The 27,120-nt window shown below is 40.9% G+C and overlaps 1 protein-coding gene across 1 annotated transcript; it reads right to left on the reverse strand.

The window, feature by feature from the left end:
- On the reverse strand, positions 1–27,044 carry LOC121442882 (UDP-N-acetylglucosamine--peptide N-acetylglucosaminyltransferase 110 kDa subunit-like). The gene is given in 19 exon segments (XM_041644527.1): positions 1–640; positions 1,858–1,981; positions 2,255–2,507; positions 6,107–6,259; positions 8,733–8,903; positions 8,993–9,109; positions 9,203–9,373; positions 9,800–9,925; positions 13,025–13,114; positions 13,222–13,380; positions 15,157–15,336; positions 15,668–15,769; positions 15,853–16,006; positions 18,381–18,481; positions 18,932–19,072; positions 19,320–19,515; positions 21,693–21,772; positions 26,635–26,840; positions 26,843–27,044. Coding segments are annotated over 19 exon segments (2,757 nt in total). The 5' UTR covers positions 26,901–27,044; the 3' UTR covers positions 1–465.
- Positions 27,045–27,120: the final 76 nt, after the last annotated feature.

Here is a 27,120-nt window from a genome sequence, read left to right on the forward strand (position 1 = left end):
ATTTTAGTTTAAAACCTTATCTCAGAAGAATCAAGATCACTTCACGTAAGTAAAAATACCTGAAAGCAAACATTTTTAAAAGCTCCAATACCCAAAATATAAAGGAAAAAAGGATCAGAAGACTCAATCTATCCATGGAATCACGAAATGGCTGGTCAATCTCTATCTCCCTCCACATTAAGCATCCCATGGAAGACCAAGGGAGACCAGACCTTCCAGACCTCTGCACCACCTGCTTACTGCAAAACTCTACAGAGATTCCTTGTGGAGTAGCAGTTTCTTATCTCTTGTATCTCCCTATCATGCAGGAAGCAAGTCTGGCTGTGCTATTCTATTATCGTTATATATCATCCATCTGCAACAAGGTACTGTACAGATAAGTACAAAGCATGTTATCTAGTTCCCTTTCCCCCAGAAGGTTGAGGCTCAGGTATAGGGGTAATTCTCCCGTGCGCAGTCTTTTATTCAGGCTGACTCAGTGACTTCAACAGGCTTAATCATGTGGTCAGGTTTGTTGCCGGCTGCATAATGCTCCCACATCTGCAGATAGAGCCGCTCTAATTCCATTGTGTACTGTTTGGTGTTGAACAGAGGACTAGATATTCTCTGTTTCCAGACTTTGCCACGAATTTTCTTCAGGCTAGGTAATAAAAACAAAGAGAACCTATTTTACAAATCAGAACAAAAACTCAGAACTAGATTCTATAGTCATTTTTGTGGCATAATAATATAAAAAAATTTTTTTCTGCTTGGCCTAGCAACTTGACACACATATCTGGGAAGAGGGAACCTCAAGTATTCATAAGAATGGTCTATGGGCATGTCTGTAGGTCATTTTCTTGATTCTTGATTAATGACCCAGGCCAATATGGCCAGTACCACCTCTAGCAAACTAGGGGGATCAAGCCAACTAGCAGTGTTCCTCCATTTCTGCACTTCAATTCTTGCTTCCAGGTTCTTGTCATGGCATCCATTCATGATGAACTGTGATATGGATATGTAAGGCAAATAAACCCTTTCCTCTCCAAGTTGATTTCTGTCATGGATTTTAACATATCATCAGAAATATACTGAGCTGGGTGGTGGCACACGCCTTTAATCCCCGAACTTGGGAGGCAGAGGCAGGTGGATTTCTGTGAGTTTGAGGCCAGTCTGCTCTACAAGAGCTAGTTCCAGGACAGCTAGAGCTGTCACAAAAAACAAAAAGCAAATAAACAAACAAAAAAAGGAAATATATTGAAAGTGAAAGTTGGCTGTCCATTGATTAGGCTCTACTCAAATGTATTCATAGTACTATCAATGCTTCCTTTCAAAAAAACAAAACAAAAAGACCCTATGGACTATGTGTATTTGGGTATATATGCTTGTGTTTGTGTGTGCATGTAAAGCCCAGAGGACAACAGCTGGCCTTGAACTCAGATCGCCTGTCTCTTCCTCCCAAGTGTTAGGACTAAAGGCATGCACCTATACCACACAGAAAAAAAAATTAATGCTTTAAACAAACACCATAAAACAAAGGGACAAATTAGAAACACTATTTCATTGAATGGGCGAAGCTCCATTTACCTTAGCATGATCCCTCTAATTTCCACTCATTTTCAGTCAACTAAGCTTTTTTTGTGATTTTTGTTGTTGGTGGTGGTTTTTTAAAATACTATGAAGAAATGGATACTAGGCTAAAACATCTGATGCTTTGAAAGTTCTTTATTAAAGTCTAGTGATTACTTGAGAGTTTAGATTATGTCCCCTTCTATCCATAGAGCATACAACTTAATTCATCTATTTTATATCATCCTTAATTTATGACTTTATTTTGTCACATTTTCACATATAGTTTGTTCCTGGCAGTTTACTTACTATTCTAGATCAGTTCCTAGTTTCACAGCTATGTCTTCATATTCTTGTCTGCTTTTAGCAATGAGCTCAAGACATCCTAGGCAAGTGAGCTGAGAAGCCGCAACTCGAGAGGCGAGAGTCTCTCCTAGAAGGTAAAAATACTAATTGCTCATCTTAGAACTATAGGTCACATAGTCATCATTGGTAATTGCATTTAAGTATCTACACAGTACAAGACGAGGAGGATGGTGTCAAGTATTCAGGCTTGAGTAAGTCCCATTTTCTATTATTCTGCCTTAATTACTTCTAATACATATAATTTCACCTTCAAAAAAAAATTTCACCTTCAAGTACCCCTCGACCCAAAAGAAAAATGTTAACGAATAAAGAAGGATTCAGTGATTTGTCAGCCACTTACCTGGCATAGTCACCATGGGTGTTCCTGCCCAGAGAACATCCATTCCTGTGGTGTGTCCATTACATAAGGGAGTGTCCAGACAGACATCAGCCAGCTGACCTCTTCTGACATGCTCCTCTTTCGGAGCCACAGGTGAAAAAATGATACGATTCTGGGGAAGACCCATATTTTGTGCATATTGTTGAATATTGGGTTCTCCTACTGCTGGAAAACGCAACAGCCAAAGCACGCTATTAGGTACACGTTTCAGAATCTAAAAAAAAAAAAGAAAAGGAAAAAGAAAAGATTAATAGCACATCTGCCCTTTCCCAAAACCACTCAGAAAGTGTGACTGACCCCCAACACCACCTAATCTGGGCATTGTGGCACATACCTATGATCCTGGCAGAACTGAAGCAGGAGGTTTCTAAGGTTTCTAAATTCAAGAAGACTCTGCCATAAACAAGTGAAGAAGCCTGTTTGGGACCTAGGTCTTTTCTTTAAAAAGATGAATTAAATCATCTGAGTTACTTCTTTTCTCTTAGCTGTCCCCAGAGAGTTTGAGGACAGAGAAAAGAATTAGAAGACAAAAGTCAAGTTACTAACGGGTACAATCTGAGGCAGGAACTAATATAGGAAGTGGTCTTTGTTAAAGATGGGAATGTGGGTGTCTTTATGTTTGCTTTTTTAACTTACATTTCTTAAAAAAAATCTTTTGACAATTCCATTATATATTTTTGGAAAGAGTCATTTCCACCCTCCACTATTCACCCCTTCCATTTTTACTGAACCCCTCTTACCTTCACCTTTACCGTTGTTATTTTGTGTTTATGATCCACTGAAATTAGTTGGGATTGCTTGCATGAAAATGGGTGAGGTGAGTTACTGGAGGATGGGCAAATGCCCACCACAGAAAAGAACTCTCCCTCTGCAAGTAGCCACCAGGGAGCGCTGAGGCTCTGTAAGCCTCTACTCCTATTTTTGTTTTTAAGGAACAGGGTCTCATTAAGTTTTCCAGGCTGGCCACAAACTCATAGACTCTAGCAACTCTCATATCTCAGCCTCCAGAGTAGCTTGAAGTACCGGCACATTTTACCATACACAGTACTTCAAATTTTAAATCCCCCACCTCACCACATTACAAGAGTAACTTGAAAATTTGCCCAAATTGCCTAATGTCAACCAGAAGGCAGCATAAACTTCTATAAATGACCAGGGAGAAAATAGTACTGGCTTTTTAGTCACTGCCTGTTTTGTAGCTTGAAAGCAGCCATAGATAGTAAGTGTATAAACACATGTATGTGGCCATGTGTCAAAGTTTTATTTATAAAAATAAGCAATGAGCCGGGCGGTGGTGGCGCACGCCTTTAATCCCAGCACTCGGGAGGCAGAGGCAGGCGGATCTCTGTGAGTTCGAGGCCAGCCTGGTCTACAAGAGCTAGTTCCAGGACAGGAACCAAAAGCTACGGAGAAACCCTGTCTCGAAAAATCAAAAAAAAAAAAAATAAGCAATGAGAGGCTGGGAATGTACCTCAACGGTAGAGTACTTGCCTAGCATGTGCAAGGACCTGGGTTCCACCCCAGCATCAAAAAGTACCAAGCAACGAGCCAAGCAGTGGATTTGGCCTCCAGACCAGTTTACCTACTCCTGATTCAGAAGTGCATTTATTCAACATATCACAGAACTTCACACTTCCTTCTCTGAAAAATTTGAGAATAGACAAATTTCCAAATTCAGACTATTTCACATTTTTAAACATACAATGTACATACATTTATCTAACACTCTTGGAAGCAACTCCTTGTTTTTTTTAAACACTTTAGTATCTCTATATTGAGATGCAGGAATATTCATAAGCAGAATTTTTTAAAAAGTAAAACTAGCCTACTGTTAGGTAAGTTTTGGCTAAAGCGAGGATTCAGGGAAAATAGAGGCTTACTCATCCACTTCCTCTCTTTCTACATTACCCTTCCCTTTCAAACAAATAGAACAGATATGGGGAGGGGGGGATCAAGCAAGGAATGATTTCTTTCTAACAACATTAAGGTAAAATATAGCATTTCAGTTATACAAACTCAGGGCCAGCTGGCCGCATACACTCAGTATTGCACTTCTACAAACCAGGCTCATGAGCTGATTGCAAAATAGGGCTATTGACCAATTCTTTCCTGGTTAATGTCATAGAATTGCAAGGATGTTAAATATGGATGTCCACACAGCAAGTTTTGCTATCAGTTCAGGCCAGGGGTTAGGAAACTATGGCCTGAAAACCAAGTATGGCATACAGCCAGTGTTTAGAAATAAAATTTGATATGCTAAGCCATGGGTTAATTTATATAATATCTAAGTGTTTTCATTATATATATACTATAAATAAAAAGGAGAGATGACTAGATTACTTATTAAAAAACTGAAAATTTCATTTACTAACTCTTTAAGAAGAAAAAGTTCGATGACATCAGGTTTGGACAAAACACTTTGAATAAACAAATAAATGTTTATTGCATGAAATTTTTAAAAAAAACACAAGACTGAAACCAGGCTTGGTGGTACACAACTTTAAACCTAGAACTCAAGAGGCAGAGCAGGTGATCTAAGTTTGAAGCCAGCCTGGACTACATAGTGAGTTCTAGAACATTCAGGGCTATATAGAGACACTGTCTTCAAAAATGAAAATAAATACACCAAAAGACTGGGGATACAGCTCACTGGTACAGAGCTTGCCTACTGTGTATCACACCCTGACCTTGATCCCCACACACTGGAGGAAAATACAACAACAGTAGGTAAAATCAAAACTGAAGATGACTGTGGACATAGCTCAGCTGGTAGAGTTATTTGTCTAGCATGAAGGCAGCCCTGGATTACTTTCTAGCACCACATAACCAGATGTGGTGGCAAACCTGTGTTATCCCCGTACTTGGGAAGTACAAGAATGAACAGAAGTTCAGTATTATTCTCTGCTATGTAACAAGGCCAGCCTGGGATACATTGAGACCTCATCTCAAAAACAATACAAGTAGCATTATACAGAATGAGTGGATTTCATTTATATATTTAGGAATACACATGAATACACACACCATTAACAATTACTACTACTAAAAAAGAAGCACTGGGCGGTGGTGGTGCACGCCTTTAATCCCAGCACTCAGAAGGCAGAGGCAGGTGGATCTCTTGAGTTCGAGGCCAGTCTGGTCTACAAGAACTAGTTTCAGCAATGAGGACTACTGAGAACTCAAGAACAATGGCAATAGGTTTTTGATCCTACTGCACGTACTGGCTTTGTGGGAGTCTAGGAAGTTGGGATGCTCACCTTACTAGACCTGGATGGAGGTGGGTGGTCCTTGGACTTCCCACAGGTCAGGGAACCCTGATTGCTCTTTGGGCTGACAAGGGAGGGGGACTTGATTGGGGGAGGGGGAGGGAAATGGGAGGCGGTGGCGGGGAGGAGGCAGAAATCTTTAATAAATAAATAAATTTAAAAAAAAACAATAAATAAAAAAAAAGAACTAGTTCCAGGACAGTTAGGGCTGCTACAGAGAAACCTCTCGAAAGAAAGAAAGAAAGAAAGAGAAACAAACAAGCAAGCAAACAACAACTAAGGAAAAGAAAGCTGTGAATTTGAAAAAGAGAAAAGGGACTGGACCTGGGGAACATGGGAGAGAAGAAAGGGGGGGGGAAATTATATTGGTTATATTATAATCTCAAAAAATAAAAATGATTTAAAACAGCTGAAAATGTCACAACTTTTGGAGCTAAGAAATGAGCATAATAGTCCATAAATGAAAGAAGCTTCAGCAAGGTAGCCCAAATACATAATCTTTACTCATCAATACGCATTAATTAATAACAAATCTACACATACTCACATTTGCCCACATCTGCAGGGTAGAAGGGTCAATTTTATATAACTGATTAAAGTTACAGTACACAATGGCATCTTCTGGTAGCCCGTACTGGGAACGGGTGGTTACAATAATGGTACGGGGAACCTCCTCTCCAGTTGCAGCTTTATTATTGATCTAGAATAACAAAAAGAACATGATTAAATTTAGAGTTAGCACTGGCCAAAGGGAATTGCAGATGTGGTTCAGCTGGTCAAGATGTAAGAAGCCCTGGTTTTGATTCAAGTGTTGCATAAACCAAGGCACAGCAGTACCCAATTATAATTCTAGTACTCAGGAGATGGGGGAAGAAGGCTCAGAGATCAAGATTTGAGGCTAGCCTGGGCTATATGAAAGCCCTACCCCAACAAGCCAAGAAATGGGAGTATATCTACATGGCAGAGTGTTTATCTGGAATGCACAAGGTCCTGGGGTTTCATCCAACACACACACACGTCCAGGAAGGCCTCACACTATGTACAGGCTTCAGTCAACAGTAAGACTTCCCAAATGCTAAGATTAGAGTGTTGTGTGTGTCCCTATGCCTGGCCTGTTTTTTTGTTTTTGTTTGCTTGTTTGTTTAAGACAGGGTCTCACTATGTAGCTTTGGCTAACCTGGAACTTGCTATGTAGACCAGGCTGGCATCAAATTTGTAGGCAGACAGATTTCTTATGACTCTGAGGACAGCCTGGTTTAACATAATTCATGGCTAGCCAGGGCAACATAGTAAGAGACAGATGCAGAGAGAGAGAATAAAAAGAGTGCCATGAGTCAGTGAGCTAGCTAGAGATGGCTCAGTTCTGTAAGAACACTAGCTGTTCTTCCAGAAGACCTAGGTTAGAGCTTCAGCACCCATATGGTGGGCAGCTCGCAAGCATCTATAATTCTAGTTCCAGAAGACCTGATGCTGTCTTCTGGCCTCCCTAGGCACAAGGCACGCACATAGTACAGACATATGTTCAGGCAATATCGATACACATAAAATATTTTTTTAGAAAAAGAATCAATTCAAAATATATAAAATGGTATAAAGATTTTAACTTCTGTCCCTGAACTGTAATGAGAAAATATTTTTATATAGTTTACTTTTTTAAAAAAAGATTTATTTATTTATTTATTTACTTACTTATTGTGTATACAGTATTCTGCCTACATGTATGCCTGCAGACCAGAAGGGGGCACCAGATTTCATTACAGATGATTGTAAGCCATTATGTTGTTGCTGGGAATTGAACTTAGGACCTTTAGACAAGTAGGCGGTGCTCTTAACCACTGAGCCATCTCTCCAGCCCTATAGTTTACTTTTAAGACATAAAAAGTTACACCATTACTTTGACTTAAGAGTAACTGCCCTATGAAAAGAGGCCAGGCCGGGCAGTGGTGGAGCACACCTTTAATCCCAGCACTCAGGAAGCAGAGCAGGCAGATCTCTGTGAGTTCGAGGCCAGCCTGGTCTACACAAGCTAGTTCTAGGACAGGCTCCAAAAACTATGCAGAAACCCTGTCTTGAAAAACCAAAAAAAAAGGGGGGGGGGCGCTGCCAAGTTTGAGAACAGCCTGGGTTACATAGCCAGATCCTGTTTCATGGCTAGTGGTGGTAGCCTTTAATGCCAGCACTTAGAAGGCAGAGGCAGGTAAATTTCTCAGCCCAGGGTCAGTTTATTCTATAGAGTTCCAGGACAGCCAGGGCTCCAAAGAAAAACTCTTGTCTCATAAAACAACAACAACAACAACAACAAGTACTAAAAACCCCATAACCAACAGTAAAGCTTCTGCTTTTTTTTACTCTGTTCTTCATGGATGAAATAAATGCTCTTCTCCAAATCATATCCTCTCTCCAAGGCAAATTTCAATTACTCCTCCCCAAAGGGTCTCTTCTCCCCAAGACTCAAGACTCCCCCTTACACTGATGGTCAAGTCCTTCAACTACAGTTTTATTTGCAAATCCCATACTTGTCGAAGACTGCCTTATGCTGTTACATGAGTATGGACATCTCAATAATGTTGTCAGCACCTAAGAAGTCTAAGATTCCTGCCCTATGTATTTGCCTCTTCCAGTATGCATCTCTCTCTCTCTCTCTCTCTCTCTCTCTCTCTCTCTCTCTCTCTCTCTGAATGCATACTATATTATTGGGGCTAAGACATGAGTTCTAAAGTAATTCCATTTGCTGAAGGATACAAATACAAACATTACACTGCACTATGCTGAATGTAACAATATACCCCAAAACAACAGAAGCACAGGAGACAAGTACCAATGAGTATGGAAAGAGAGGCAAAAGATCAGTTCAGTAACTGGTTCCCATAAGAACTATCTGAACTGAAAGGCGAGGCAGGATTTGGCCAGGAAAAGGGTGAGTTTACAGAAGCAAGCAACCATATGGTGCCTAGAGGTAAGAGAATAAAGGCACAGACAGGCAAAAACAAGCATTAGCACAGTAGGCACTCACTAAGGAGCCTGATGGTTGAAGCCGAATGACTTTCAAGACCAGACACAGCTACAAGAGCAAGTTTCCAAGAAGCTTATTTCCTCCTCTGTAGAATAGAGTGGTTATAAGGCTTCAAGGAAATGATGTATGGATGGTGGCACATAGTTAAGGTCTTTCCCACCTGTGTAGTTGCCAGTCCATTGCTAATACTGAATCCATTAATTGTTATCTGAATCTGTCCTCTGTTAATCATTTCAATAACTGCTTCTGCAATTGTATTCATGGGAATGACAGGCATATTAAGAGCTGTGTTACTGCTGTCTACATTGTCACCTCCATCAGGACATTTCATCTGAAAACAAAATCCAAACAGAAATGCATTATAAGAAAAAATTAACAAATTTAGTTCATTTCAGTAACAAATGCCGACTGGGTTCTGACCTTGACAATCTTCACATCTGGTAGACTATCAAGAAATGCTTTGAGATCGATGCCATTCAGAACTATCCGATTGTCGTAAATGTGCCCATTGGATTTAAAATCGATGACTACTTTTTTCTAATGGAAGAAAAGTTGACATGCCTGTCAGGGTGCATATGGACAATCCAAGGGGAAAAATGAATTAACCCCATAGCATTATTTTCTGCCTACCTTCAGGTGAGGGAACATATTAGCATGATCACCAATAAAAAAAGTATGAGGCATGTAAGCCAGTTTCTCAGAATACTGTTCTGCAACTTCAGCTGGGGAAGTTTCCTGATCAGTGATGATATAATCCATAAACAGTGCACCACTAGTCCCAGGGTATCCCAGCCACATTGCCTAAAAAACAATCAGACCGAAAACTAAGAACTTTTATCCATCTGTAAACCTACCAAATTATTCCAGTTTTTCAAAAGAGGATCTTCATCTAAAGGCTCCCAAATCACTTATGTACATATATAAAGGAGGCTGACTTCTTTGGCCAAGAGCAATCCAGCAGCTTTTCAGACTAACCCTGTAAGTGGTAAGGTGTTCTTCAAATATATTAGACAAAGGAGCTATTTATTATAAAACCATGAAATGCTAGTCTCCATTGACATTTTACCTGTGGGCACTGGGTCTACACCCAAAAAACTATCCTAGTACATACAAGAACACTCAAGAATGTCTATCCTGTTGTTTTCAAGGGTAGTTAGCCAGATGGAAGAAAACCAAAAACCACTGTCTTTTTAGTACAATAAACATTGTGAATGATTATTCTCTTACCTGAATAGGAGCTGGCCTGAGAGCAAAGAGCTCATTTCGAGCCCCCTTGGTATACCCATTCATATTTACAAGGATGTGAATTCCATCTTGGTGAATGCGGTCAGCTGCTTTTCCATTGCATGGAATCTACAGGATAAACAGTAAGAACTATGTAGAATCTCAAGATTAATTCGATTGGTTTTAATAGGATTAAACAGAATTCAGACCTAGATGCAAAAGAGGTGAATAAACTGGGTATAGTGGCTCACTCTCATAATCCCAGCACTTGGGAGGTAGAAGTAGAAAGATCAGTTAAACAACAACATCAGCTACATGAGACCCTGTCTCAACAATAAAGGAAGCAGACTTTCCTTCTAAATTGGATGGATTAGTAACAGGGTTACAGAAGGGAGCGAGTATTTTAAATGGGCCTTCAAAGATGAACAAGAGGCTAAGCATATTTGTTACAAGACTTGAAGGCAAGGATTCAGGAAACCTGAGACAAAATCATGAGTTTCCACTAGCCAGAGCTAAACAGATTCTGTCTCAAATCAATCACAACAATTACTAGATGTTTGATACTCTATAATCTCAATGAGAAACAGTATAAATAAGATGAGAGATGACTCAGTGAGTAAGAGGACCTAAGTCTGGATTCCAGCACCCACATAAAAAGCCACATATGACCACACATGTGCACCTGGAACCTCAGCTCAGGTCTGTGGGGGTTGGAGACAGGAAGATGAGTCAGTTTCAGTCTTGAGAAAATAAGGCCAAGAGTGGAGGAGCAAGATCTCCACAGTTGGCTGGGTAGGAAGGCACACACCTTTAATCCCACAATCTGGGAGGCAGAGAGAGCTTACTTGGAGGCCAATCTACACAGTGAGTTTAGCTGACCTTCAGAACAGCCAGCCAGGGCTATGAAGATACCCTGTCTCAGAAAAAAAGAAGAAGAAGAAGACGAGGAGGAGGAGGAGGAGGAGGAGGAGGAGGAGGAGGAAAGAAAGAAAGAAAGAAAGAAAGAAAGAAAGAAAGAAAGAAAGAGAAAAGAAGCCAAAGATATCCAACATCCTACTCTGAGCAACATATGAACCTGCAAGTACACCTACATGTACACTAATCACAATACACATACACACATGCCAAAAATGGAAAAAAATACAGCGACAGGTGCCTATAATCCTAGCATCTGAAGACTAGATTGACTACCTAGTGAGACCCTATAGCAAAAAAGGGGTACAGGGCTAGAGAGATGGCTTAGTGCTCAAGAGCACTGAAGGACTGACTACATGTAGAACTCAGCACCTACATGGTTAACAACCATTTGTAACTCCAGGGCATCCAACTCCTTTTGACCTCCAAAAGCACCAGGCACAAACATAATGTACATATATGGTGCACATATAAACAAACATAACACACATAAAGATAAATCTATCAAAAACATTCAAAGCCAGGTCGTGGTGGCTCACTCCTTTAATCCCAAGGATCTCTGTAAATTCCAGGACAGTTTCAGAGGTCTACACAGATAGTCCCAAACGAACCAGGAACACATAGTGAGCCTGCCAAATCAATCAATAGATGGCTAGATAGATAGATAGATAGATAGATAGATAGGCAGGCAGATAGATGAGGGAAGAGTCGTTCAAGATATCTCTCATTTGCAATTCTAGCACTAAGAAGGCTGAGTTCAAGGCTAGCCTAGGCTACACTGGGAGTTTACAGGCAGTTCTGATCACATAGTTAAAGTTTTGCCTCAGAAAAATAAAAATCAAAGCTGGAAATGCAGCTCACTGGGTAGAATACTGCCCTAGTTAGTATGTACCAGAAGTGTATGAGACTGCTCACAGTAAGAAGGCCAGCCTGGGGTACCGTGAGACTCTGTCTCAAAAATCAAAAGCAGACCAGACATATTTTTGAAGTAGTAACCATGCTACAAAAGATACTGGTATGCAAACTTTATTAAATGAGATAACTCTCCCAACCCATCTAAGAAAATGTCTATTATTTACTCATTCAGTTAGTTATTTATTGGTTATTTGAAACAGGGTCTCCCTATGTAGCTCTGCCTGGCCCGGAACTGCTAAGTATATCAGGCTGGCCTCAAACTCAGATCTACCTGCTAGGAGCTACACCATCCCTAGCCTTGTTTTTGAAACAGGGTCTCTAGCCCAGGCAGACCTTGAACTCTACGTAGCCAAGGATGACCTTTAACCCTGATCCTTCTGTCTCTGTCTCCACCTCCAAAATGGTGAGATTATAGGTATGAGTCACAACACCCAGTTTATACAGTACTAAGAATCAAACCCAGAGTTTTGTGTATAATAGACAAGCCCTGTACCAACTGAGCTATGTCCCCAATCCCATTATTTACATTTAGATGTGTGTCTACATGCAAACACACTTATTCATATTCATGTCTAAATATGTGACTAACAGAACCCATAGCAAATTTAATTCTCCCATAGGTTTCAACTTTGACTCATCATAAAATTTACAGAGGAAAAAAAATAGAAACAAAGACAAACAACCAGTAGGGTATGGTGGCTGAAGCAGGAGGATTAACAAAAGTTCAAGGCCCACTTTGTGAATTACAAAAGAATAAAACAAAAAGACCATACACACACACAAATGCAAAAACTCAAAAATAGATGGGCTTTTTGCTGCAGCCCCCTCCTTTAAAAAAATGAGATGGGGGCGGTCTCACATAGCCTAGTCTGTCCTTAAACTAGCTATTTAGCCATTTACCCTTCTTGATTTTGTTCAGTATGTATTAAAAGTATCTAGAAAAGTTATATATCAAACAGAGTTATATCACATTTCTATTTTATGTACAACTTAAAAGTCATGCCAAATAAAAATGTAAATGACCAAGGAAACAAGGGCAAATTGCCCAAATACAGTAGTTACTCCTTTTAATACCCATCATCAAAAACTACAAACATGAGACCCTCCATTCAACTCCTAATACAAAAAAAACCCACTTTGTACCAAAAGGGTTTTTCTTTTTCAAATTTACTCAAAATTTAAAACATAAAGGCACTTGCTGTGCTTGCAGAGGACCTGCATTTGCTCCAGCACCCATGTGACACCCTGTAACTCCATGTCTGGGCGATCTGACACCCTCTCTTCTGGCCTCCTTGGGCACCTGTCTTCATACAGGCACATCCCCACATACCATACCAAACACATATACTTAATTATGAAATCTTAAAATCTGAAGAAAAGGATCTGTGTTTTGCCTACCTGAGAAAGATCAATGAAATGATTGGCTTCTGCCATGACCTTCACTCGGAAGTTTGTACCGTCATCTGGGCTCAGGGCATAACAGAACACCTAAAAGACAGAGGAGGGCATACTTAATAACCTTGGCTCCAAGCCTCTCAAAACACTGGGCTTAACATCAAAGATGACAGAAGAAAGTCACCAGAACCTACTCTTACCTCAAATTTATCAGGATTGTGCATGCCTGGAATAGACTGCATAAGGTGAGAAGTAGGGTGATTCCCAAAGTCAGAACTCACATACCCTACACGCAACCGGCCATCACTGAGCTTCAAGTCTTTTGGATGCTCATATGGTGGTTTATGAAGGACATTAATCTACCAACAGAATACAATGGTCGTTAACAAAGTCAAGTCATGTGCAAATTTTTATCTAAAAGAAAAAAACCGATAACAGGGACTTGTGATTAGTAGTGTGTTTTGACTAGCGTGTATAATGCCCTAAGGGTTCTGTCCCCAGAACTACATAAAGAACAGGCATGATAGTACCATCATTGATCCCAATCATTAGGAGGTGAGGCATAGTTTGAAGGCTGAGTTTGAAGTCAGCCTGGTCTATGCACTGAGTTACAGGAAAGCCAGTCTGACATAGTGATCAAAACAGAACAAACAACAAAAAATAAATGGACATGTTGGTGCACTCTTGTGACCCCTGCAATTGGGAGGTGGAAGCAAAAGGGATCAGAAGTTCAAGGTAATCCCCAGCTACATAGAGAGTTTTAAGGCCAACCTGATATACATAAGACCTGCCTCAAAAAAAAAAAATTTAAGTGAAATAAATGAAAGTAGAATCTAAAATCATATAGACCCATAATTATGAAAAAACTTTAGTGGCCGGGCAGTGGTGGCACACACCTTTAGTCCCAGCACTCGGGGGGCAGAGGCAGGCGGATCTCTGTGAGTTCAAGGCCAGCCTGGTCTACAAGAGCTAGTTCCAGGATAGGCTCCAAAGCTACAGAGAAACCCTGTCTCGAAAAACCAAAAACTTTAGACAGCAAACTTCACTTATGTGGCCAGTTTAATGGCGCCTTCGAAGGTAAACAGCTGTGTATGGTGGCTGCATAGTGCTCATGCTTCATATCTGACCTGAAGTGTAGAAAATATGCCTGAACAGACTCCAACATGAAATATGGATAGAGTATGATTATTTTAGGAAATTCGACAAAGAAGCATTTTTGTATTTAAAAAGGAGGAGGAGGAGGAGGAGGAGGAGGAGGAGGAGGAGGAGGAAGAGGAGGGCTGGCGAGATGGCTCAGCGGTTAAGAGCATTGCATGCTCTTCCAAAGGTCCCGAGTTTAATTCCCAGCAACCACATGGTGGCTCACAACCATCTGTAATGAGGTCTGGTGCCCTCTTCTGGCATGTGGGCATACACGCAGACAGAATACTGTATACATAATAAATAAATAAATATTTACAAAAAGAAATCTTAATTTACCACTGTTTCCTAAAACAGACCCCAAACTCTATCAATTCATATTCTAATTCTGAAAGTTGAGTATATAATACCATACACTCTGTATTTAAACCCTATTGGGGCTTTTGTTGTTGTTGCGTTTAGTTTGGTTTTTAGATGTTCGTATTAGGTGGAGGTTTTTGTTGAGATTATAGATTTATAATCTCAACTGGAATTATAGGTTTGCATCATCATGTGTAGCTGTGAGTTTCACCTTAAGAAAAATACCACTATTAAACTTGTTCAGAGTTTGAAATGAAAAGTCTCTCCAGGCAGTGGTGATACATGCCTTTAATCCCAGCGCTTGGGAAGCAGAGGCAGGCGGATCTCTGTGAGTTCAAGACCAACCTGGTCTACAGAGATAGTTCCAGGACAAGCTTCAAAGCTACAGAGAAACCCTATTTCAGGGGGAAAAAGAAGAAATAAAAGTCCCCATCCTTTGGATTGAAGGGAGTTCAGTTGAAGACAGGACACATTAGAAAGTGACTTCTGGAATAGCTAAGAAAGCTTTATTTCTTAACTTGGGTGATGTTGACCACATGCTGATTGGCAAAACCATACTGTACGTTTGATTTGTACAATGTTTTTATTTATTTGCATTTGAGTTTATAACAGAAAAAAATGAAAGGACAAGTCACCTTATCCAAGCAGAGATTCCCATGCCTCTCTGCAATAGCCTTCCTGAAGCCATGAGAAAGAGGGTACAGCATGCTGTGATGAGGATGCACAGAAGGCAGCCTATTCTTCTCTAGCTGCTCAGCTACAATACTAACCAATTTCTTCATTCGCTCATCATAGTCTGTCCAATCACAGACAATCTAGAGGAAGCAAAAAGAAATGATCACCCAGAAAACCTACCAAAGGATTTATTTTGCAAATATTTGACTTCCTAAAAGTGTTAGATTACCTACTAAAAATATGATCTTGGGGCTGGCTCAGTGAATAAAGGACAAGAATAAAAGGCAAGCCAGACAATTGGAGTTAATGCCTGGGACCCACGTGTTATGAGAAATGACTCCTGAAAACTGCCCTCTGACCTCCACTTGCTAAAAAACAACAATCTCCAGCCAGGCTTGCATTATTATGGCACATAAAAATTAAAAAGTGGTAACAATACAGAAAGAAAAACACTAGACTATTGTTCCTTACCTGTAGGCAATGAGCCAAATTACAATAGGCATCAGGAAAATCAGGCTTAAGTTTCAGAGCTGTGCGGTAAGAAGCTATTGCTTCTGGGATATTCCCTGAATCCTGGAAAGAAAGCAAGCTTGTAAGGAGTTTCCTATAATGAAACTTCAGTGCTAAGGTGCCCATGTCACAATAAGCAGCATTACCTTGTGAATGGAAGCCAGATTGCTGTGTGCATCTGCAAAGGCAGGATTAATCTGGATGGCACGAGTATAACACTGCAAGGCTCCCTGAACATCCTGCATCTCCTTTAGAGTGTTTCCCATATTAGAGTAAGCATCAGCAAATGTAGGACTGATTCTGAAGGAAAAGACAAGGGTTTGATTATCTCGTGTAAAATCCTTGTTGTTGTTAAAGCATTGGAGGAGGGAGGGGGTTTAATGTGGTTTGGTGGCACAGTACTTGCCTACCAAGCATGAGGCCTAGCTTGAATCCCAAAGGCAGGGAATCATTTCAGCAGCTGCCAAATGCCAACCTTTAATTATTAATTAATAAGAATAAATTATTAAATAACAATACATTATTTAATAGTTGAGACTCAGCAGTTAAGAGCTCTTAATATTCTTTTAGAACTGAGTTCTCTTCCCAACAACAATGTCCAGCTACAGAGAATCTAACACCTTCTGAATTCTGAAGGGATTTTATATACATACTTAAAAGTAAGATAAGCCTAATCTCAGCACTCAGAAAGCAGAGACAGGCAGATCTCTGAGTTCAAGGTGAGCCTACTTTACAGAGTAAGTTCTTTTTTAAAAAAATATTTATTTATTTTGTATATAATTTTCTGTCTACATATATGCCTGCAGGCCAGTAGAGGGGACCAGACCTCATTACAGATGGTTGTGAGCCACCATGGGGTTGCTGGGAATTGAACTCAGGACCTTTGGAAGAGCAGGCAATGCTCTTAACTGCTGAGCCAACTCTCCAGCCCACAGAGTAAGTTCTAGGACAGCCAGGGCTACACAGAAGGAAACCCCGTCTTGAAAAACAAAAGAAAAAAAAGTAAAACAAATCTTTTTCAAAGATGACAATAAAATTTTAAACCACAAAAGAGATGGCTCAGCAGGTAAAGATACCTGCAATCAAGCCTGACATGAGTTCAAACTTCAGAACCTATAACAAAGGATAGAAACAATGCCAGTAAATTGTTCTCTGACCTTCACATGGGTACCACAGTATATGCCCACATTGCTTCCATGAACACAAAATAAATAAAATATATTAAATAATGTAAACCAGGAGCCAGGCGGTGGTGGCGCACTTTTAATCCCAGCACCTGGAAAGCAGAGGCAGGCAAATCTCTGTGAGTTTGAGAACAGCCTGGTCTACAAGAGCTAGTTCCAGGACAGCCAGGGCTGTTACATAGACAAACCCTGTCTCAAAAATAAATAAATAAATAAATAAATAAATAGACAGACAGACAGACAGATAGATAGGAAGGAATCAATGGGTAGATGAATGGATATGGATGCATGAATGAATAGGGACATTAAATTATACACACCTTTAATCCCAGTACTTGGGAGGTAGAGGTAGAAGGATTTCTGTGAGTTCTAGGCCAACCTGGTCTACAGAACGAGTGAGTTCTAGGACAGTCAGGGCTATGTAGAGACCCTGTCTCAAAAAAATTTAAAATAACTAAGTGAATAAATAAATAACAAAGGGCTAGAGGTAGCTCAACACTTAAGAGCACTGACTGATCTTCCAGGGGACCTGAGTTTTTTTTTTTTCCAGAACCTACATAGTGCAGCTCACAACTACCTTTACTCCAGCTCCAAGGTTTGCTAATGCCCTCTTCTAGCCTCTGTAGCAGGTATCTACATGTACTACAGAAACCAGGCATTGAGGGCTGGAGAGATGGCTCAGGAGTTAAGAGCACTGGCTGCTCTTCCAGAGGTCCTGAGTTTAATTCCCAGCAACCACATGATGGCGCACAACCATCTATAGTAGAATCTGATGCCCTCTTCTGGCATAAGGCCAGATATGCAAACAGAGCACTCACATACACAAAATAAATCTTTTGTCAAGTGGTGGTGGCAGCGCACGCCTTTAATCCCAGCACTTGGGAGGCAGAGGCAGGCAGATCTGAGTTCATGGCCAGCCTGGTCTACAGAGTGAGTTCCAGGACAGCTAGGGCTGTTACACAGAGAAACCCTGTCTCAAAAAACAAGAGGAAAGGGGGGATGGGAGGAAAGAAGAGAGGAGAGAAAGAAGAGAGCAGAGGGGAGGGGAGTGGAGGGAAGGGAAGGGGAGGGGGTAGAAGAGGGGAGGAAGAAGAGAAGAGGGGAGGGGATAGGATGCTGAAGTGGATTAGGGCAAGCCTCAGTCCAACACAAAGAACTACAGGGCATCTAAGGAATGCTGAGAGCAGAAGAAATATTCTTCCCCAGGGAAGAGTACACCAATTGGTTATCCAATCCCAAATGGTCAGACCTGAAAATATACATCTGAGTAACATTATACATAACAAATTATGTTTAGAAACATATCTGCATATAAATAAATAAATATATATATATATACATCTCGCAAGAATTAATGGAAGAGGAAGTCATGAATTTGAGAGCAAGGAGAAGTATATGGGAAGGTTTTGCAGGGAAGGGAAGGGGAAATGATGTAATTATACTATAATCTCAAAACTGAAAATAGAAAAAAGAAGCTATAAACTTCTTACCGTATGGCTTCCTTATAATGCATCAGTGCTTCCTGCAGCTTCCCCTGTTGTTGCAGTACACTTGCTAAGTTGGAATGTGCAGCAGCAAACTCTGGGAAGACCTAGAGAGTCACGATCACGGCTGACATTAAATAGCAGAATCTCCCAATTATCTCCCACAACTCTTTTTCCAAGTTTACTCATTCTTCGGGTCTAGTAGCTTAAATTCTACTGCTTCCTCCATTTTATACCTATGTTCATTTGAAATGTGAAGTAGGCCTCTCTTCCTGTTACTCACACTGAGTAATGCAGCCTCTTTTCTAAACTCCTACCACACCTACCAATCACTAGACACTGACCTGAGCTCTTCATTTTAATAGCTTTACTCAGTTTACTAGTCATTGGCTTTGTCCAGATCTCATCTATGCACAAAGTAATGAACTCAATGTAGGGACGTCTGGCATTGTCATAGGACCTTACATAGGAAATGAAGAGGTGAACAGCAGGCAAACTTAATTGCTTTCCCTCTACCGTCAAACAGGCTAGACACCCAGTCACAGTACTCAACATACTTCTAATGCTTTGCGATATAGGCGGACCGCCTCTTCAATATTGCCCTGTTCCCGTTTGATATTGGCGAGGTTATTCAAAGAGTCTGCATGGGTAGGACATAGACGAAGAGCTGTGTTATAACAATCTTCTGCTTCAGCAACCTGGAAAATAAAACAAATCATTCAGATACTACAGAGAAGAATCAGAGAAACCACTTATGTTCTAGTAATTTAAGTAACTGCATCATTTTGAGCCTAATGGCTGGTAAATACACCACAAAATGGATACTTTTCAGTATTCTCCTTCCCATCAACCAAAACTCCAAAGAAAACCAATATTACTTAATATGTACAATGAAGACTTTTCTACCATGTAACAAAGAAATAAAAATAGACTGAAAATCCTTACGCTGCCCTTCTCTTTGAGTGCATTTGCTAGGTTGCAGTAAGCATCTGGGAAATGTGGCTGCAGTTCTATAGCTCGTCTGTAGGTATCGATGGCCAAGTCTATTAGGCCTTGCTCGTAGTACACACAAGCCAGATTGCCATGCACCACCGCATGATTTGGGCTCAAACTTAAGGCACGAAGATAAGCTGCTACAGCTCTGTGAAAAGCAAAAACATACAAACTCATATACACAAATGCCACTAATATTAAATATATTATTATTATAAGTTTGTCTATGACATGAACAGATTGGTAAATGGCAAAAACCACGGTACACATGTGGAAGCCAGAAAACAACTTTCTGAAGTTGGTTCTCTCCTTCCACTACGGGTTCCAGGGATCAAATTCAGGTCAATATGATTGCATGCCAGGCACTTTTACACACTGAACCATCTCACCTGCCCAAATCCAACTAACTTGAATGTGTATTTTGTTACAATTAATTCCAGATATACTATACCAAAAATGCCATTAACTAATAACAATTAACTTATGATATATTTTACTGCATAACAAAAATATCACCTTTATAAAATATATTTTTTGGGGTGCCAAGAACTGAACCTAGGGCCTCGTGCATGCTAAACAAGGGCGCTACCACTGAGCAAATTTCTCGGCCCTCCACTTTTGAGTGTGTGGTTCAGTTTGTTTTTGTTGTTGTTTGGTTTTTCGAGACAGGGTTTCTCTGTATAGCTTTGGAACCTGTTCTGGAACAAGCTATAGACTAGGCTGGCCTTGAACTCAGATACCTACCTGCCTCTGGGATTAAAGGCGTGTACCACCAAGAGCCACTTTTTTTTTTTTGTTTTTTTGTTTTTTGTTTTTTTGTTTTTTCGAGACAGGGTTTCTCTGTAGCTTTAGAGGTTGTCCTGGAACTAGCTCTTGTAGACCAGGCTGGCCTCGAACTCACAGAGATTCACCTACCTCTGCCTCCCGAGTACAGGGATTAAAGACGTGCGCCACCACCACCCGGCTGAGCCACTTGTTTTTTAAGACAAGGTTTTACCCTATAGCTTAGGCTGGCTTGAAAGTCTGAGCAAGCCCTTCTTCCCTTGGCCTCTCAAGAGCTGGTATTACAGGAGAAAGCAACTACAGCCAGGCAGGCCCCTGTTAAGTTTTTTAAGAGAAAGTATTGCTCTATACCCCAGTTAGGCCTTGAACACACAGCAGTCCTTCTGCTTCAGACTCCCAAGTGCCAGGCTATAAAACATTTTCACAGGAAAACAGTTGTCTATTCCCACTCAAGATGTACATTTTCCTTTGACAAAAAAAGTCAAAAGTCGGGGCTGGAGAGATGGCTCAGAGGTTAAGAGCACTGGCTGTTCTTCCAGAGGTCCTGAGTTCAATTCCCAGCAACCACATGGTGGCTCACAACTACCTGTAAGATGTGGTGTCCTCTTCTGTCATGCAGGCAGAACATTGTATACACAACAAATAAAATCTTTAAAAAAAAAAAGTTAAAAGTCAAGTGCTAGAAAAAATGGCTCAGAGGACAAGAGCATTGGCAGCTCTTCCAGAAGACTGTGATTTGAATCCTAGAACCCAAATGGTAGCTAACAGCCATCTGCAACTCCAATTCTAGAGGATTTGATACCTCTTCCAACTTCTGCACATAGTTCACAGACATACATGCAGGCAAAACACCCATATACATAAAATTTTAAAATCACAGGGCTGGGAAGCTGATCGGTGATCAAAGTGCTTGGTGTGTAATTATGAGGACCTGAGTTTGGATTCCTGCCCCCATCTACCAAGCTTAATGGTCATGTACATATATGCAACTTCAACACTGGGTGGAGGGGCTGTGGCAGGAGGACCACTGAGGCTTACACTGCAAACCTAGCCCAGATGTGAGCCCCAGGCTCCAGGAGAAACTGCCTCAAAGGCAGAAGGTGGCAAAATAACAGGATTGAGAAGGACACCCAATGTCTTCTTCTGGATAGACTCCAATGTGCATATAGCCCCTCTCACAAACACACACAATTAGAAAAGCAGTTTCTTCAACAAAACAGTTAAAGTCAAGTTTTACTTAGCTTTCTGAATCAAAAACAAAAAAAAACAAAAAACAAAAAAACAAACTTAGCCCAAAAGGTAATCATCATTTCTAACAGTTTACAATAAAGGAAATTTCAACAGAACTAAGTGGAAGGATAAAAGCATTCAGGAAAACCAACAAGGAAAAGTCAGCCAACAACATCTATAAGTAAAACAGAAGAAAACAGCTATCAGGAGGGAAAAACTATACTCTAGGAAAATGTACTTCAAGAAGCTGTTGTCACATTTTAGTTCAAACTCTGAAAAGACAAGAAAATTCATCAAACAGAACATTCTCACCTGTCAAAAATGCGTGCCTCTTTCAAGACATTTCCTAAATTGATATAAGCATCCAGAAAATTTGGGTCAAGGGTGACAGCCTAAAAATTACAAGACAGTTACTTAGAAAAAGAAAGGCTTTTGTCAGATTAACTTCTCATTAAGCTTTTATTCTAAAGTCATTTTAGATATCCAATTACATTTTCTAGAAAACTCATTTTGTTTTTAAAAACAGTCCTCATTTAGTTCCCTTTCATCGATAAGCCTCATTAATATCAAAATAACTGGAGAAAGGGGCTAGGCATGTAGCCCAGTGACAAAGCACTTCCTACTAGACTCCATTCCCTGAATCACAAGAAAGGAAAACCTCATGAGCAAAATAAACTCAACTTAACTAAGCACAGTACTTCCTTCCTTTTATCTGTTTGTTTGTTTGGTTGGTTGGTTGGTTTTTTGAGACAGGCCTTCTCTGTGTAACAGTCCTAGCTATCCTGGAACTAGCTCTTGTAGACCAGGCTGGCCTCGAACTCACAAGGGATTCACCTGCCTCTGCCTCTGCCTCTGCCTCTGCCTCTGCCTCTGCCTCCTGAGTGAGCGCGCCACCACGGCCTGGCCCCCTTTTATCTGTTCTTTGAAACAGGGTTTCACTATGTAGCTCTGGCCAGGCTGCCTCAAACTCAAAGATCCACCTGCCTCTGCCTCCCAAACGCTGGAATTAAAGGAATGAAGCAGCATACAAGCAGACTATTTCTAATGATTGGCCCAATTTTATTCAGTCAGTCAGGCTAACATTTCTAAAAGATGGGGGCAGAAACAAGCAATGAGCTCTTAAGTATGTAACTCTGTTACATAAACACACGACCCAGCAAGTCCTTACTAAGATATGTAATTAGAACTGTAACATTAAGCCAAGCAAGGCACAGCCTCTAATCCAAGCAGTTGGGAGGTGGAAGTAGGAAGATGTGGCGTTCACGTCATCTTCAACTACAAAGTGAGTCTGAAGGCAGCCTGGGGATATATGAGACACTTTCTCCAAATAAGCAAATGATAGTCTGGTGCTCATTGGTAGAATGCTAGCCTAGTATACCTATACCAAGAGCTCTAGAAAAATATCCCTCTAGAATGGTAAGTATAAATTTAACCAAAACACTGAAAAGATAAATGTAATAATTTTAAATATTTTAAAAATTCCTAGAAACACTTCTTTATATAGATAATAAACAAGTCTCTATCAGATAAAGGCATGACACACTTAGCTTAGATTATCTATAGTCATAGATATCTAGCCTGAAAACTTTAACTTTTGCTTTGAGGAAAGGTCTAACTCTATTACTATCCTAGAATTTACTTTGTAGCCCAGTGTGGCCCAGAACTCACAACAATCCTCCTGCCTCAGCCTCCCAAGTGCTAAGATTAATAGGCATAAATCACACCTGGCCCTCTTAAAAATTTCTTGTAGGCAACAAACACATGTCATGGCTCATCATCTTTATAAATTCAACAATCATGCTGGCTTTCATTTATTATGTATCTACTCCCCTTTCCGCCAGATAATTTTGAAGCAAATCTCAAACATCTCATCCCATTTAAAATTATAAATTCTAGCCGGGCAGTGGTGGCACACACCTTTAATCCCAGCACTCAGGAGGCAGAGGCAGGTGGATCTCTGGGAGTTCGAGGCCAGCCTGGTTTACAAGAGCTAGTTCTGGGACAGGCACCAAAGCTACAGAGAAACCCTGTCTCGAAAAAAAACAAAAAAAATTATAAATTCTAGGGAGGTGACAAGAATGTTTTCTCACTCAAACATACCACACTATCATTATCTTAAAAAATGAACTGGACTTGGTGGCAAGTGCCTTTAATACCAGCACGAAGGAGGCAGAGACAGGCATGTAAGTGGGGTGAAGAGACAGCTCAGAAGTTAAGAGGACCAGAGTTCAATTCTTAAATTTCTAGCAGGAGGCTCAACAATCACTTATAACTTCAGGAAACCCAACACTTTTTTCTGGCCTCCAATGGCACCTGCACATTCGAACACACAACCACACACAAACACATAATTAAAAAGTAAATCCAAGCAGTGGTGGTGCACGCCTTTAATGCCAGTACTCAGAGGCCAGCCTGGTCGACAGAACTTAGTTCTAGGATAGCCAAGACTACTCAAAGAAACCCTGTCTGCAGCATGATTAATTTAAAAGAGAGAGAGAGAGTGCTAATAGGGTTCACCCTGAAGATTAGAAAAGCAAAACAGAGCCAGGTGGTGGTGGCACACGCCTTTAATCCCAGCATTTGGGAGGCAGAGGCAGGCATATTTCTGTGAGTTCAAGGCTAGCCTGGCCTACAAGAGCTAGTTCCAAGGCAGGCTCTAAAACTACAGCAAAACCCTGTCTCCAAAACCATTAAAAAAAAAAAAGCTAAACAGCCAGCCACTGGCATTCATCTCTACCTCAGTCTGAAAATGGCAATCCTGCCTCCAGGAATCTCAGAATGAGATTGTGTGTGAGAGCTGTCTCCTCCCATTTTAAATTCCTCTCTGGAGCTGGGATTAAAGACAGGACTATACATATACCTTAACTCACAGAGATGATTCCCTCTGCCTTCTGAATGCTTGGACTAAAGTCATGTGGCACCTGGATATTTTTTTAAATGCTTACAAAAAAGAAAACATAGGGAGATAGGTCAATGGTTAAGGATGCTTGTTGGTCTTTCAGAGAACTGAGTTTGGTTCCCATGACCCATGTCAGGTGGCACACAAGAGCTTATTAACTCCAGCCAGGGGATCCCACACCCTCGTCTAGCCTCCATGAGTTATCTGCACACATGTGCAGGCAAGTACACAAATACATCGCCAAATGAATCTTTTTGTAGGCCGGACAGTGGGGGGGGGGCGCACGCCTTTAATCCCAGCACTCAGGAGGCAGAGGCAGGCGGATCTCTGTGAGTTCAAGACCAGCCTGGTCTACAAGAGCTAGTTCCAGGACAGGCTCCAAAACCACAGAGAAACCCTGCCTCGGGGGAAAAAAAAAAAAAAAAACACCAAAATTTTGTCGGGCAGTGGTGGCGCACACCTCTAATCCCAATACTAGGGAGGCAGAGGCAGGCGGATCTCTGTGAGTTCAAGGCCAGCCTGATCTACAAGAGCTAGTTCCAGGACAGGCTCCAAAAGCTGCAGAAAAACCCTGTCTCGAAAAAAAAAATTGTAAAAACAAAAAAGCAGCCAGCTGCGTGGTGGTAGCACAGGTCTTTGATCCCAGTACTTGGGAGGCTGAGACAGGTGGATCTCTGTGAGTTCAAGGCCAGCCTGGTCTACAAAGCAAGTTCCAGGACAGGCTGCAAAGCTACAGAGAAACCCTGTCTCAAAAGAAACAAAAAAAGAATAAAAGCAACTTTATTTAGAATAATGTAACAAGAGCAGTAGGCAATGTACTAAAAGAAGTACCTATCTCTTTCAATCATCCAGATTTAATTTACATCTTTTAGTCCTGCACCTTGCTGAAAAGAAAACTCAGATCAGTGTCCTATCAGCTCATAGTTGACATTTTTGCTGATGAAACCCCTCAGCTATCTTTTAACATGTCTATCTGCTCCATACATATCCTAGAAACTTTTTTTGGTTAGTTGGTTCGTTTCTTGTTTTTGTTTTATAGAGACAGGGTCTCACTATGTGACTCTGGTTGTCCTGGAACTCACTATGTAGACTAGGGTAGATTCGAACTCATAGAAATCTGCCTGCCTCTGCAGGATTAAAGGCATGTGCCACTAAGACCAGCTCAACTTTTTTTTTTTTTTAATATGTATGGGTGTTTTGTCTGCATGTATCTCTTCTACTTACATGTGTGCTTGGTACCCTCAGAAGACAGAGAGGGCTTCAGATCCCCTGAAACTGGAGTTACAAGAGGTCATATACTACCATGTGGGTGTTGATAATCGAACCTGGACCCTCTGGAACAACAGCTAATGCTCTTAAACCCCTTAGCTATTAAGTTAGCTTCTCAAAGACTATAGTTCCAAGGGCAGGTTCCAAAGCTACAGAGAAATCCTGTCTCGAAACACCCCCCCCAAAAAAAAACCAACCCTGTTTCAGCTCACAGCACCCACATGGTGGATCACAATCTGTAACTCCAGCTCTAGTGCCTCTGCAGTGCACACACACATGGTGACAGACATACTTCCACTCACACACATAAAAGTAAATGAGTCTTTAAAGAGTTAAACTGAAAGCCTTACTTAGCTATTGGGCCCTTTTTAAAAAAAAAATAAATAAATAAAGATAGCCAGGTAGTGGTGGCACACATCTTTAATCCCAGCACTTGGGAAGCAGAGATAGGTAGATCTCTGTGAGTTGGAGGCCAGCTTGGTCTACAGAGCGAGTTCTAGGACAGGCTCCAAAGCTACATGGAGAAACCCTGTCTCGGAAAAAAAGAGAAAGTCAAGTGTATGAATAAGTGAATAGATACTTCCTTGCCTTCTGGTATGACAAGTTATTCCAGACAATGCTGCAGTGTGTCCTATTCTAGACTTGGAAACAGCTTTTTCAGCAGGATACTCTGAACCCTCCAGTATTCTCCCTCATGTGGCAAACATCCCTCTATAAGCCGTACTATCGCTTCACTCTGAGGAAAAACAGAGTCATTTTAAAGCCAGATGTGGTAGTTCACTTGTGCACTCAGGAGGCTTAAGGACTGCCACTAGGTTGAAGGCCAACCTGAGACACAAAGTAAATTCCAAGCCATTCTATACAGAGTGAAACCCACTCTCAAAAGAAAAAAAATTATAATAAATAAAAAAGCATTTTCAATATAAATCTCAAAAACCTGTCATATTATATGCCACCTGCAAATGCTGCAATACTATCAAGGAAACAATATTACACAGCTGCTTAAGCAAATGCCTACTGTTTTATTCTAGTAAGAACATTCTGTACACATAAACATTTTATAAATATCAATTATTAATGACTAACCTTTTCAAAGTGATGAATTGCTAGCCAAATCTCCCCTTGTGCATTGAAAACACAGCCGAGATTACTCCAAGCTACTGCAAAGTTTGGTTGCGTCTCAATTGCTTTCAAATAACATGCCTTAGGAGGGTTTAATGAAAGAAGACGAGAAGGGAAGGAGATAAGGGGAAAGGGGGAAATTTGTAAAGGGGAAAAAAAAAGATTGGGGAGGGGGAAGAAGGTGATATCATTATTTCTTCCCTGACCAGCCAAAAGTGACCCTGCAGCATAGGCTCGCTTGCGCCAAAACTAATGCGCTGCCACAGCTGGCTGCTCCTGCGCCTGCGCCACCAGAACCCAAGTGCAAACCACCATGTTCAGTTCTGCCAACCAAAGAGTAATCCTCATAATAGGACTCATCTGGGAGGTTGGGTGCTGCTAAACACTAACGCTATACTCCTCTTATCTGAACACCTATGGGCTCTAGAGACTGATGATACTTGACAGGGC

The sequence above is a fragment of the Microtus oregoni genome, unplaced genomic scaffold (genome assembly GCF_018167655.1).
Source record: "Microtus oregoni isolate MIOR12 unplaced genomic scaffold, Mior012 000097F_ref0000449, whole genome shotgun sequence".
NCBI lineage: Eukaryota > Metazoa > Chordata > Mammalia > Rodentia > Cricetidae > Microtus > Microtus oregoni.